The 13805-nt window shown below is 38.0% G+C and overlaps 1 protein-coding gene across 2 annotated transcripts; it reads right to left on the bottom strand.

Moving 5' to 3' along the window:
- Positions 1–5312: 5312 nt before the first annotated feature.
- On the bottom strand, positions 5313–13348 carry mfap3l (microfibril associated protein 3 like). 2 transcript variants are annotated; one of them, XM_039659252.2, is made up of 3 exons: positions 13137–13348; positions 11878–12275; positions 5313–6461 (listed from the first exon to the last, which is right to left on the bottom strand). In XM_039659252.2, exons 2-3 carry the CDS (start codon positions 12155–12157, stop codon positions 5566–5568), a joined length of 1176 nt encoding a protein of 391 aa, XP_039515186.2. In that variant the 5' UTR covers positions 12158–12275; positions 13137–13348; the 3' UTR covers positions 5313–5565. The 2 variants fall into 2 exon arrangements, with proteins under 2 accessions (XP_039515186.2, XP_039515187.2); XM_039659253.2 differs by lacking the exon at positions 13137–13348 and adding an exon at positions 12971–13111.
- Between the last annotated feature and the right edge of the window lie 457 nt (positions 13349–13805).

The following is a 13805-nucleotide window of genomic DNA, read 5'->3' as shown; positions in this document are numbered from 1 at the left end:
AAAACTTCTTAAAGATGTTTGTTTAACTTTTTGATTCAGTTTTAAATGTTCTGTTGGTTGTATTTTATCCCAGCTTTTATGTAGTGTTAAAAAACTGAAACAGGAAGTGCTTCTGGACCAGTGTTGTTTACATCTTGTGAAATGGTCTATATAGTGTATGGCACTTGAGTGCACTATATCTGCGAGGAGTGAACGAGATGAAGTGAGTGAATTCGGACGCTGACGTTTACACTGTGCGTCGGAGAGTTGGAGCGGTCGCAGAAAAGGCCTCGTCACACGTACTGATAAAACTCCTTTTGTCTTACGTTACTTAATAAAATAATTTTAACAACAATAACAATCATAATGACTTTATTTTGTAATTATACCTCCGTGCCAGCTTTATAGTTTCATCGACTGAAATTGCACTCTCACGCTCACAGATAACGTGTCGTCGAGCGCCTTCCGGCGACCGTTATTATATCCGAATGAATACGCTTCCTAACGACGATTAACATATATTTTTCAAATCCTCCACTAATCTCTGGTTTAAACCATAGACTGTAAAAAAATATGGACGTAGTATCCGTGACGTCACCCATAGGTTTCTGAAGAGCGTTTTTGAACCCTAAAGTGGGCGGAGCTGGCCGTCGCCATCTTGGCAGTGCGTCGACCTCTCGTCACTACCGGATAAATTAAAATGGGCAAAGAGGCGGGACGCAGGTGGAGCTGATCGAGGTGCTAATGCTATGCTACTGCCTTTTACTCTCTCTAAGCTGCCCTCGCGCTGAATTGACAGCTGATGGAAAAAATAAAGCCAATGCTTAAAGTTCATGTTTTTGCCCTTCGAAATATTACAATAGTTAAGACGTAACTAAAAGCGAGACTACTTTACTTTATCAACTTTATTAATCTCACAAGGGGTAATTAGTTAAGAGCATGTACAAGGACATAATCACACACATTTCACACACTCACAACATTCAAGCAGTCAACTATGTGCATCGTGATGCATTATTATTCTGCTGGTTAAAAATGAATTAGTTATTTACAAATTGCTCTACGCTCGGGGAAATAGTGCTTCAGAAAGTGTACATCGAATGTACACTCGAATTCAGAGAGGATTGTGGGTAAAAGTAGTGAATGAATGTAGGGAATGATGTCGTTCACTCAGAATTCTGACACCACTACAAAATGGCTGACACCCGATATAGTGCACTATATAGTGGATAGGGAGCGATTTCAGACACAGCTCTAGTATATTTGACTTCAGATGTAAAGTGACATCTTAAATTTTGTTGAATTATAGTTTTTATCAAACTTGTATATTATGATATATACAAGCAGGCACACTGCTTGTGCTATTATTACCATCAATGAATGAATCAATAGAGGGAACAGGTACACGCATGCTTATATGTATAAATAGGTAGGTAAATAAATGCTACTTAATTTATTTGAGAAACTCCTCAAAAGCTCCCCAGATAGCAAACTGACATTGAATCAACGTGGAAATATGACATCGAAACAACGTTGATCTGACATTGTTTTGCTCATCGAATTAACGTTGAACCAACGTCAGATGCGTCATTCTTTCAAAACTAACGGAAAATCAACTTGAAATCAACGCGTTGTTTCAACGTTATGAAAGCAAACCAATTTTCGTTTTTTTATTTAGCTTTGAAGAATGCCGCGTCTGACGTTGGTTCAATGTCATGAGACTGAGACGTCGTTTCCACGTTGATTCAATGTCAGTTTGCTGTCTGGGTCTCGATGAAGGCATGATCTACGAGCAGCTGAAAAAGCGTACGCAGATGAAAACAAAGCAAAACAGCGCGAAAGGTGGGCTCTTTTAAATTGCCGCGCTGTTATGACAGCGCATGTCATGTGACATTTCCAACATGGCGCATGTAGTACGTCCGGAACTCATTCATACTACCCGTATTCGTACTATATAGAACGTACTTTTTTAACGGTCGCGAAGTACGTTCTTTTTTAAATGTAATACATAGTACGCGATTTCGGACGCAGCCTGGGTGTTGTATGACCATCACTGTCACTGTCCCATGTATTTCGACTGTCAATAAAAAGCAATGGTAAAACGTGAGGAAATGCTAGATTTTTATAGCTGGCAAAGTTAAAGTCTTATGAAGTACACTGACACTTTATTATCGTCCTTTCAAAAGTAACTGAATGTCCTACTACAAATATTAGCCTACAATAATCGTAATTCTAATTAAAACATATGTTTGCTACATGTATATTTATAATGTCATTATAAAATATATAGTGGTTTATATAGACACTACATTTCAGAAAAAAATTATTAATTTTCCGCTTAAAAAAATCGTTCCGTGCATAGTCATAGACAGTAAAAGAAAGTGCATACCCAGACAGCAAACTGACATTGAATCAACGTGGAAACGACGTCTCTCATGACATTGAAACAACGTTGATTTGCTCATCGAATTAACGTTGAACCAACGTCAGACGCGGCATTCTTCAAAGCTAAATGAAATCGAAAATTGGTTTGCTTTTTATAACGTTGAAACAACGCGTTGATTTCAAGTTGATTTTCCGTTAGTTTTGAAAGAATGACGCGTCTGACGTTGGTTCAACGTTAATTCGATGAGCAAAACAATGTCAGATCAACGTTGTTTCGATGTCATATTTCCACGTTGATTCATGTCAGTTTGCTATCTGGGTAGCCTACGCGCCCTCTTAACCCTCATAATAAATGACTTATCATTTTACACACACACACACACACACACACACACACACACACACACACACACACCTCTGAAGGGATAAAGTCCTCGGGATACCGCATCACTCGCAAGACGCAACTTGTTCTCCACTTGTCGCAGCTCTCTCGCGAAAATATTCGCGGCACACACTATAGTTTAGATCATCTTTAGATGTGTCCGTGGTGGATGGCAAACCAACCGTCCAGAGTCAGAGTCTAGCCCTGGCAATATCTCGGGGAACATATTCAACGCACTTGGACTTTGCACCATGAAAACAAATAGTTTGCGTCCCATGATTGCCTCTCTCATCTTACTACGCGATATCACAGTTTTTCATGTCTGTCGTTGGAAAGATCCACGTGGTGTCATGAATAATTAAGAGGCCGTGTCTTCTCATAGGATAACACCGATGAGTCATCAACGCACTGTGCAGTGCACTGCCACGTCACCCGCTACGATGAAGATTTTAAGACGAAAAAACGAAAGACGAAAAAAACCTCAAATTTAACCTTATTATTAAATCTAACAGATGCTAACATTGTCTTCAATGGTGTTCAACACACAAACCTCTGTTATAATCTCAGAAAATTTGGTTTGGGGTTTCATGACCCTTTAATATTGCTTTATGAGCAAACGCTTTACAGCATTTCAACAGAAGTTTTACATTTACATACAATTGCAATATACATATAACATTAAATTGCATATTTTGAGTGATTTATATCACTGCACTATACTAATGAGTAAACAGTTGCACAATTATTATTATTATACTCTTACAGATGGTATATTTTGTTCAGTGAATCTATGCAATATGACTGCTATCAATGTCTAATCAAAAATAAGCTAAATTAATTAAAAAAACATTAAAAAAAATCTACTATTGTTCCGAGGTTAAAAAAAAATGATACAGATTTGGTCCAACTTGAGGTCAAGTGAATAATTAGTAATTTTTCATTTTGCACCTTAAAATCAGACATCTTCATATGCAAATCAATGAGCACAAGATCAAATGTCTACAGCAGTTTATTCATGCATTTTAACAGTAGCATATATATATCTAACACAATTTACCGCAGCATTTTAACTGAAAACCTTTTATTCGAACACTCAAACACAATCTACTATAATTCAAAACGTTTGAGTGGAATAAAAAAAAAAACACACACTAGACAACAAAAATGTATTTGTGAGGCAAGGATCTGAGAAAATAAAATGATCTGCAAGGCACTGAGATCAGCAAGCGTCTATGAAGAGAGAGATTTGGATGATACAAAAGCTCCTCACCCGAATGAAGGCAAACACACAGAACATCATTGGTACAACAGCAGCTTTATTTCACTACTTAAACAGCGTTTTGAAGAGTATAATGGCCATCGTTTCCAGGAACAATCTGAATGACTAGTGCTTAGATGTTACCATCAGTGCGTTGGACAAACTGCAGGTCACTCCGGCGTTAGACGTCCAACAAAGCAAGATCAGCAACATTGAAGAACTAGAACACGTTTGCACTGAAACTAAGAGGTAAAGCCTTTTTAAGAAGCAAAACTATGGGTTTGGGAAATTACAGGAGATTAAACATCGTCAAGACTCTGTTATGTAGAGTTTCAAATGAAACAAAGACGCCTGCAACAGTTTACTCTTAGGAAAGAAAGAAAAAGACACCAAGTTGTGCATTTGAGACTAAAACACTTACTAATAAAGTAATAATACTATGTTTCATTACAGTAACAGTACAAGGACTCCAGTGGAAAGTCGAATGCCTCAAAACTGAGATTTCTCAATGTTATTCAAGGTGTCGATGCCATTTACCTGGCCAACATGACACAAAGGATAAAGAACACACAAAGTCTCTCCAAATCCAGCATTGAGAAAAGATTGACATGCATTCTTCATGCATTGTAAGAGGAAGCAAAAATCATAATTTAATCTTTAGTGAAAAATGTTTGATTTCTATTAAATGGAAAATGCACTACAGCCTCAAATGGTTTGTGTTTTTCTTTCAGCCAAATGCATTAATCAGTCGTCCGTTCTCATTCATTCATTCATTCATGAAGTGGATAATCTGTAACAACATCCAACAGTAAAACTACTTCCTGTCTGTCGATTAAGACACAAGATGTGAACTTTGTGTAGTTTCTATTAACTACACAAGACAGAAATAATCCATGGGCAAACCAGGATTTTCGAAATCAACCGAGAACTTTGCCTCAAAATACATTCAGCATGAGTATTCATTGTCATTGGGAAGAACAATTTAACAAGTCAAACTCAAAAGAAGTGAGAAGGTAATATTTCACCCCAAAACCAAAAGAAATGTTTGTTTTTTTCCAAAACGGAAAATTACATTTTTAAGAACATGAATAATTTTTTGGGATTGTGAACGTCATTTTAAGCGAATTTAGTCCCCAAATTATCTTTACCGTAATGCAAAAAAAGAAGAAAATATCATTACACTATATAATGCAAATACCCTTTGATTTATATCCGCATAATTATTGCACTGACAATAATTCTGTTTAATCAGCATCAATTGTAAATTGATTCAAACACAAGCATGATGTCTATATTTTAAATGTACAGTAATGAGAAAAACACGTATTGCATTACAATAGCGGGGTTTAAATTGCTAAACTGAAATGAGTTACAACATAAAAGCTTTATTTTATTTCTCTTTTCGATTGATTTTACGACGAAATACGACCCTGACACTCTTTTTTTTAAGTTTTGAGAGATTCACACTAACACAAATGCAACTTCTAAGAAAATCAAATCTTGACCTTTTTTCTTTCCCCAAGAGAATGCATAGCGAGCTCATTACCCTTAGTTTAAGATATTACACATGGCTTTCGTAAATGACTTGGGTATTCTGCGTCGTCACGCCCTCCTCTTCGACAGACTCCGCCTTGATTTCCTTCTCTTCAGACTCCGCCTCCAAAGGCAGCTGATCGACAGGTGGTGGGGAAACCACTTCGGGAAGAGGCGGAGCTTCCATGTTACAGCACCCAGCGTCAGCTAGCGGCGGATGAATGGAAACCTGAATGGCCATGTGTCGAGGCTGCTCGTGAAGCGACGCGTCGTCTGAGTCAGCGGCCGGAGACTCGCTGCGTTCCCTCTCCCTCGCCCGCTCTCTCTCGTGCAAGATTGAGAAAACGTCCCTGGAAGTGCTGACGACCACTCCGCCGGGGCCTTCGTGAAGCTCGGGTGCTTGTCGGACGAAGGTGTGTCTCATTTCCTCCACGCCGACGACCTCGAGGATCTCCTCCATGAAGGTGCGGCAGTTCATGATCAGCGGCGGGAGCGGGATGCTACGCGCTAACTCCTCTATGTAACGCGCGAACTCCATGGTCTTGAACTGCGTGACCTTCGCCAGCTCCAGCGTTTTGGCTGAGGTAATGATGGGAATACGCTTCGCGATCTCAAAGGCCTTTTGAAGCTTTTCCGCACCTTCCGTTCGGAAAAACTCGTTGATGGCCTTCTCGGTTTTCTTCAGATGGCTGCTCATCATGCAAAGGCGAGTGATGTTGAGAATCATTATGATGGTGAACGTCACCAGACACACCACCATATAGTACACCCCCATATCTCCATTGGTGAAGACCACACGCAGAGTCACGGTGCAGTTGGCCTTGCCGTACGCGTTGGAGGCCACGCATGTGTATTTGCCACGGTCTGCAAACGTGATGCTGGTGATGTTGAGGATGCCATTGTCCAGAAGCCACCATTTACCATCTGAGGGAGAAGAAGAGAGAGAAAACTCACACACTGGAGATCATGGAAGGTCTAATCCGCTCACTTCAAGACAAAGCATATCTTGAACTTCAGTGAAATCTCAGCGAAAATGAATACGTACAACAATAAAGTAAAACAATGTGCAGAGTTTGTTTTTAATGACCCGACATATTTGATTATACCATCAAAATATGAGCTGCAGGTTTTGTTTTACTTCACTATGCAAAAAACAAAACTAAAATGCAAAAAACACAGAAAAAAGCATATAAGACTAGCCTTTTGCATGTGTTTGTAAGACAGCCTGGATCAAAATGATGAGTTATGTTTAATGCATTATTACAAATGAAACTCCAGACTCCAAACACAACTGCGCAAGTATTTAATAATTTTGTGTTTGTGTGTGTCATTAACTTCTTTGCTCATCAGTAGAGCCCAACCGATACAAATATTTGTTGGTTTTAAAATCTGATTTTCCGTTATATCGGCCGATATTTTTTTTTTCGAAACGCGCAACAAAAAATGAACATATTTCCCTAAAATTAGTTATTTGTGGTTATTTATGAGTTTTAACTAAAATAATATAATAATGCATTTTAAAAAGAAACTTGTTTCTTTTATTGTCACAACAGAACAGACTGATGACTTAGTGCCCTATGGTGGATAAACTATACAACTCCAACACTCATGACATGGTTCAAGCGTGTTTCGTCTGTTTTTATTTTATTTTTTAAATATTCATTTATCGGCCATTATAACTGCCGATACCGATAGTTTGACAAATGCCTAATATCGGCCTGCCGATATATCGGTCTGGCTCTACTCAGCAGGGACTGTGGCTAAAGGTTTTCCAGAGTTACTAGCCGTTCAGCAATTTCACTGGCCACAATTTTGACATAGATACCAGATAGTTTGCCAGATCACAATCAAGTACTAACATATAATAATTCAATAATGCAAGAAAAATGTTACAACAACAAAAGAAAAGGTGGTGAGTTGATATACAGTTGCATACAAAAGTGAAACTGGGATAAGAGGCAAAAAGAGCGTAGTTGTTACGCAAATCGTAAACCCACACTGCTTGTAAACCCAATGCTCTAGATGAAAGAACAAAACATGGATCCATGGATACTGTGGCCACGATTAACAGACTTTGCATAATCCATACATTTACATACGGACACTGATACGGGGACAGTTTCTGCCTTATTTGTGTAGAAACCAGACAAACTGATCTCCGATCCTTTAACCTTCCACCTGGTCCAAAGGACGCTCACACGTAATGCACAAGTGTTAAAAGTGCTCCAGGAATTTATAAACTCCATATCAATAACGAATTGGCACCAGTCTGCCAATGGATTTCTAACTGGAAGCAACCTGAGTGTAGGGTCTGGACCCATCACACACACACTACTTATTCATTATATACAAAGGTTTATGAAACTCCAAATCTAACATACCAAAGGAAATAAAACGAACACCAGGGCTGAAACATTGTTATGTTAAGGAGGTTTTATCACGTGCGTAAGAGACAGAAACAATCTTTAATACAGACTTTGCTGCATTAATCATAGACTAGCTGATCTATAAGTGAACATGAATAAAACTGTGAAAGAAACAGTGTAAATGGTTTACTGTCTTCTGTACTATATTATGTATATATTATTATGGGATGTACCTTGGTATACAACCAACTAACGATCAATGTAACCTCACTTGTATCATGCCTCCTACCTAATTTATCCTCATTTAATGACTCACACTTTGATGTACATCACCTTCTTCTAGAATGCAGTGTGGATGTGTTATATCTATCTGAGCATTAATGAAGGTATAACCACGCTTGGGACAAAGACTCGTAAATTAACCAGAGCAACCTTCCCACTCGGACATTTCACCTTGCATATACGAAAAAGGAAATGCATGAAATATGGTCCAGTCAACCCTTAGAGACTCTCTCACAAAGAACCAAGGACAATCTCAGGAGTTTTGGAACAAAGACAACAACCAACAACGACTCTTCCGACTAGAGCCCGACCAATAAAGCATTTTGAAGTCCGATCGGTAACGGCCTTCAAAATGCTTTATCGGTCGGACTCTAGTCGGAAGAGTCGTTGTTGGTTGTTGTCTTTGTTTCAAAACTCCTGAGATATATTAAAATCCGATATATCGCCGATATATTTTATTTATTCATTTTTTAAATTTCAGAAACGCGCAACAAAACCTTAACAGATTTCCCTAACATTAGTTATTTGTAGTTATTCATGAGTTTTAACTAAAATAATATGATAATGCATTTTAAAAAGAAACTTGTTTCTTTTATCAACATGACATCATGACTTTTGCGTAAACATACACGCCACTTTCGAGTCAAGTGGCGCGTGTTATCTCTACGCATTTTGAGCTATCCGCGTGTACTACGCCATTAACGTACGAGTGATTCCGCGCGTCTGTACACGTCAAATGTCCGCGCGAAACGAAGCAAAATGTAGATCTACATCTTTTTTTTCCTAGGATGGTAAGGGAACAGTCATAAATGCCATTAACCCCAGTGACGGGTTGGTTTAGGGACGGGGTTGAGGTAAGTCATATATTTATATACACAGTAATAACGTTAAGTCAACGGCGTTCATAAACACGCTGAAAAGCGGTTACACGTCTTGATAGCTCGCCAAAAATGGAAATACGAATTGGCGTGTCATACACACGCTACTTCATGAGATCAGTCTGCTTTTATGGTCACAACAGAACAGACTGATAATAGTGGCATTAGCTAGCTTTGTGGTTAGCTAGTCTATGATGAGCTGGATCAGCAGGATGTGTGGCGCGTTATACACAAGTGTTGCCAACAGGGACGGTGTAGAGTGCCCTCTGGTGGACAAACTATACAACTCCAACACTTATGGCATGGTTGAAGCGTGTTTCGTCCGTTTTTATTTTAGAATTTTTAAATATTAATTTATCGGCCATTATAACTGCCGATACCGATAGTTCGGAAAATGCCTAATATTGGCCGATAATATCGGCCTGCCGATAAATCGGTCTGGCTCTATTTCCGACTTCCTCACTTCTCCTGGGTGCTCGCTCGGCGTGGCCTCAACAGGCCCAAACTAGCCAAGTGCTCATGGAGAAAGATAACTTTCAAACAACTTCCACTTGCCACTGCCGGAACCCTCAACGACTTCAATTTTCCACAACTTGAAGAATTGTTCCCAATACAAATGCAACTATTCAATTCAATGAAATGTGAAAATGAAATGCTGTTGGTTCGTCTCAAAGTTAGATGGATCTTCTACATCTTTACATCAGTCCATCTCTCAGTCCGTTTTCCAACAAATCTATGTTTTTTTAGTTTAGTCATGTTTATGATTTAGTTAATAAAAATGGGGCACTTTATGTATTTGGTTCTGATTCACGGCTTGCAAACAAAGTCTCTTTTACGATCTTGATACATGCTAAGACCTTATTATTCTTCTATGGCCATGGAAAATACCCTTCTCTTAGAATAAATTAATAATCAAAAGAGTTTGTTGGACAAACTGATTAATTGATTGTAATATTAATTTAGCCATGTCAAGTTAATCCAATGAACTGACCCAAATATCCATAATTAATCATAAGTTAGAGCTAAATTCAACTAAGTACAGCTAGAGCTAGTAGTACATGAGAGATCAACACAATTCAGCAATTATGTAAGCAAAGCAAAACCATTTGATCTTTACACAGACTATACCTATAATAGTTAGCAAGTAAAGTCAATAATATGAAATCTAAATAGACCATTTACTTTCATAAAGCAAAATCCAGGGGTCTATACCATGAAGCTGGTTTAGGTGGCTAGCCAGCTATGTTTCAGTTTTTTAGGGTTTTATGTACCGTGAAAGTGGTATTGCGGTACTTCTCTCGCGAGAAATTAATTTCAATGAGTTTTTAAATGAGTTTCACTCTTTCTCAGCATGTGATTGGCTGTTCACTACTGAGGTCACAGCTAAACTCCTAAACTCAGGATCAAAGCCTGAGTTGACAGAGAAAGTTGATGATCAGCATCGTTGTACCAACGAAGGCCTGGTTGGATTGGTTTGGTTTTGTCAACTCGAAACTAATCATGCAACCCTGAGTTTGTTCAACTACCATCATGGTACAGGCCCCTGGTCTTATTGTGAATGAATAACATGCATTGATGAATCGAAATCAGGCTTAAATCTCTCAAGTTTCAAATTTCTGATGGTTAAAGCGAAACTCCACTCCACATTTGCTTTTTTTTTTGCTTCACTGAAATACAGTATGAAAATTAAATAGATTGTGAATGTCATTTAACGTTGAAAGCCAACAACTATGTCAGTCAAGTCATCCTGGTCATTATGATTTAATCTCATTTTAAATAAGTAATGTGTCAACAAGTCTTTTGGCAAGACAAAACATGTCAAACTGTCTTTAGTTCACGCTCATTCTTCACACTGTAACACACCCAAATGAAAAGCAAAGATGTTTCCATATAACGTCTGGTAAAACACTGCTAGTATTTTTAGCATACGCTACGCCTGCCACACACACCTAATCCTCCAAACATCACTTATACTACAGCTGAGAATCACCGACTCACGTTTTAGACCAACAGATTAAAAGATCAAATCATTGCGTAACGGATTAAGCTCAAATCTCAGGAGAGGATATAATGAATTATGGAAAAAAATCCACTGTGGTCATTGCCAAAATGTTTACACATTTCAAACACCTCTAAAATCAGCACAAAACGTGTTTTTTTTTTTTGTAGCGAAGGCATTTGCATTTTAAGACCACTGGACGTCTACAGTAAGTGTTGATTAGGATTTAATTATGAATATGTAGACGCAGCAAAGACAAAATGTTTACGTTGCGACTGACGTTTGTTCGTCTTCAGTCGTTGTTGCATTCATCGTTCAGAAATTTCGGATCAGTAAAAATGTTTTTAAGAAATATAGATTTATTTATATGCAATAAGTTATTTATCCTTTGGACAAGTAAATCGGTCATTCACAAAGTTGCTTGTCTGGATATGTCTAATGTAAATAACGTTTATTCTGAAGCAATTTTCGCATTAGTGTTCTATCAGCTTTGAAATATTGAAATCCGCATGCGAGATATATTTACCGCAGGACATTCATCTTTCAAGTCAAATTCATAGATTTGATCAAGAAATTAAATAATAAGAGTAATAAGACACTATAGGGCTGTTAACTATTAAAAAACACTGCCATTTGGGTGAATCATAATGGAAGAAGTAAATTCTATTATATATAGTGCAGGAATATTAGATAAGATTTAAATCCAGTCTGCATGGATACATTTAAAACATCAAAATGAATGAAGTAACCAGATGTAGGCCTAGTGATAGACGACAATGCATTGGTGTTGGGAGGTGTTTTTACAGTAAACGTACCACTCATCTGTGTGTCAAGCAGGTGTCCGTGTGAGTTGAACCACTGGACATTTGGGAAAGGGTCACCAGTGATATTACAGTCAATTAAAGCACAGTTTCCCTCCCGGGCGATGATCTGGTTTATTTTGGTGAGCACCACAGGAACCGAGCCGTCACCATCTGCCTCTGTCCCGTTCTCTCTTGCATCTTCATCCACTGCCGAGATGTTTAAAGGCCCTGCCACACTAAAACTAATCATGGACACTAAATAAATGATCACGTATCCATTCACCCTCTTCATTTTCTCTGGCTTTCAGTATCAACAGTAGAGATAAGATGTCATTCTCCACCGGTCCTCATGTTACAGTCATGGAGAGCACAAACCACCGGTGTACCTGATGTTTCCTGCAGATGCATCACTGGAAAGACAAATAAAAAGAGGAACATTAAATTTAAATTGATTAGATTCGTCAGAATGGCTTTTTTAACTCAAGTTATGCACACAAAACCTGTGACTCCTCCTCGTATCAAGAATAACAAGACGTGCTAAAACAAGAACTGACTCAGGCAGGAATCGTCAAATTTAATGGGTTAAAAGTTAAATAAAGCCATTTAATGTTATGCTAATTTAAACACTTCACATATCCAATCTATATTTGACGGCTTATGTACATTCAAACTCAATATTACCAATTTAGAGGAAATAAAGATAAATCAACATGATTTAAATAAAAAACGGGCACAAATAAAAGCTTAATATGACTAACGTTAGTCTAAATCAAATTGTGATCCGCATACTTGTGCTATTAGCCTGATGTCATTTTAAAGCTTCTAACGTACGACCAACAAATCTATACGTTTACAAAACACTCAAATACAAACCAACTAAAACACGACTTGAGTTTTCAGGTAGTTATATTCGCAGTGTGTTAACGTCTAAATTATATTTGACACGTTCAAATGTAACGTTAACTGAAATCAGCTCGAGCTAACTGCGGCTAGTCATATGACTAGTCACCATCCGCTAAGGAAGAAGCTTAAAAAATAAATTTTCCCCCACATTCATGTGCTTTAACCCTCACCATTCAACACGAATAAACAAGAAAACACCTACCGTTTACGTTTAAATCACGCGAATGAAAAAACGCAGTCGCAGTTTACACGACGGAATCTGCCGCTAGCATGATAGCCGAAAACAGCAGCGTTTCCTTTTGTAACATTTCCCACAACGGTCACGAACACAGCGATATTTTTTACTCGATAAACAACATAACACTTACACCATGTTGTTCCGCCGGTTTTATCGCTCGATGTTCGTCCTGAAATGTGACGTGCCGAAGCTCATTTGAGGTGTTTTGTGGGTTTGGTTTAAGTTGTGACCCAATAATCGTTTGAGTAATCCACGGACCCAAAAATAATGTACTGTGGGTGAAATATGTAAAGCGTAATGTTTGGTCTTTAACCCCTCCTATCTTCTGTGCCTATCATCCATCTTTTTTCCTTTTTGACCGAATTGGCCCAGTTTTTCCTGTAATTTGAGCTGACTTCACCCAGTTTTGTTTATTTCCTCAAAGTTAACTGGTTTTGTTGCATATTTTGCAAGTACTGTGGTAGCATACAGAAAACTAATGCTAAGAAACCAAATAAACAGTCCTGTGATGGCCTACTTTTTTTTGCTGGTCCGGTTAATTCAATGTTTTATTGCATTATAAAACTTTTACTTTGTCCTGTAACTATTGGTATGTACTCATGTGGATAACATATGTAAATACCATTATATATGAATATGGTGTTACACTTTATTTTACATATTGGTTTCTATAAAAAGTAACTAACTTCATGGAATTCGTTACCCTTTTAGGGAGAAAAAGTAATTTTTACTCCCTGAAAAAGGAGTTTTAAAAGTAATTTTCAGTTATTGTTGCCACAGTATTTTGAATTACAATTTC

Source organism: Pimephales promelas, chromosome 1 (genome assembly GCF_988280905.1).
Source record: "Pimephales promelas chromosome 1, fPimPro1.hap1.1, whole genome shotgun sequence".
Classification (NCBI taxonomy): Eukaryota; Metazoa; Chordata; class Actinopteri; order Cypriniformes; family Leuciscidae; genus Pimephales; species Pimephales promelas.
The sequence above is the reverse complement of the archived record's forward strand: the minus strand, read 5'-3'. Positions and strand labels throughout refer to the sequence as shown.

Excerpts from the sequence above, each read along its gene's own strand:
- mfap3l (XM_039659252.2), bottom strand. The coding sequence starts at position 12,157 with ATGAAGAGGGTGAATGGATACGTGATCATTTATTTAGTGTCCATGATT. Across the intron at positions 6,462-11,877 it reads GCTTGACACACAGATGAGTG|ATGGTAAATGGTGGCTTCTG; the intron begins GTACGTTTACTG and ends CTTCTCCCTCAG.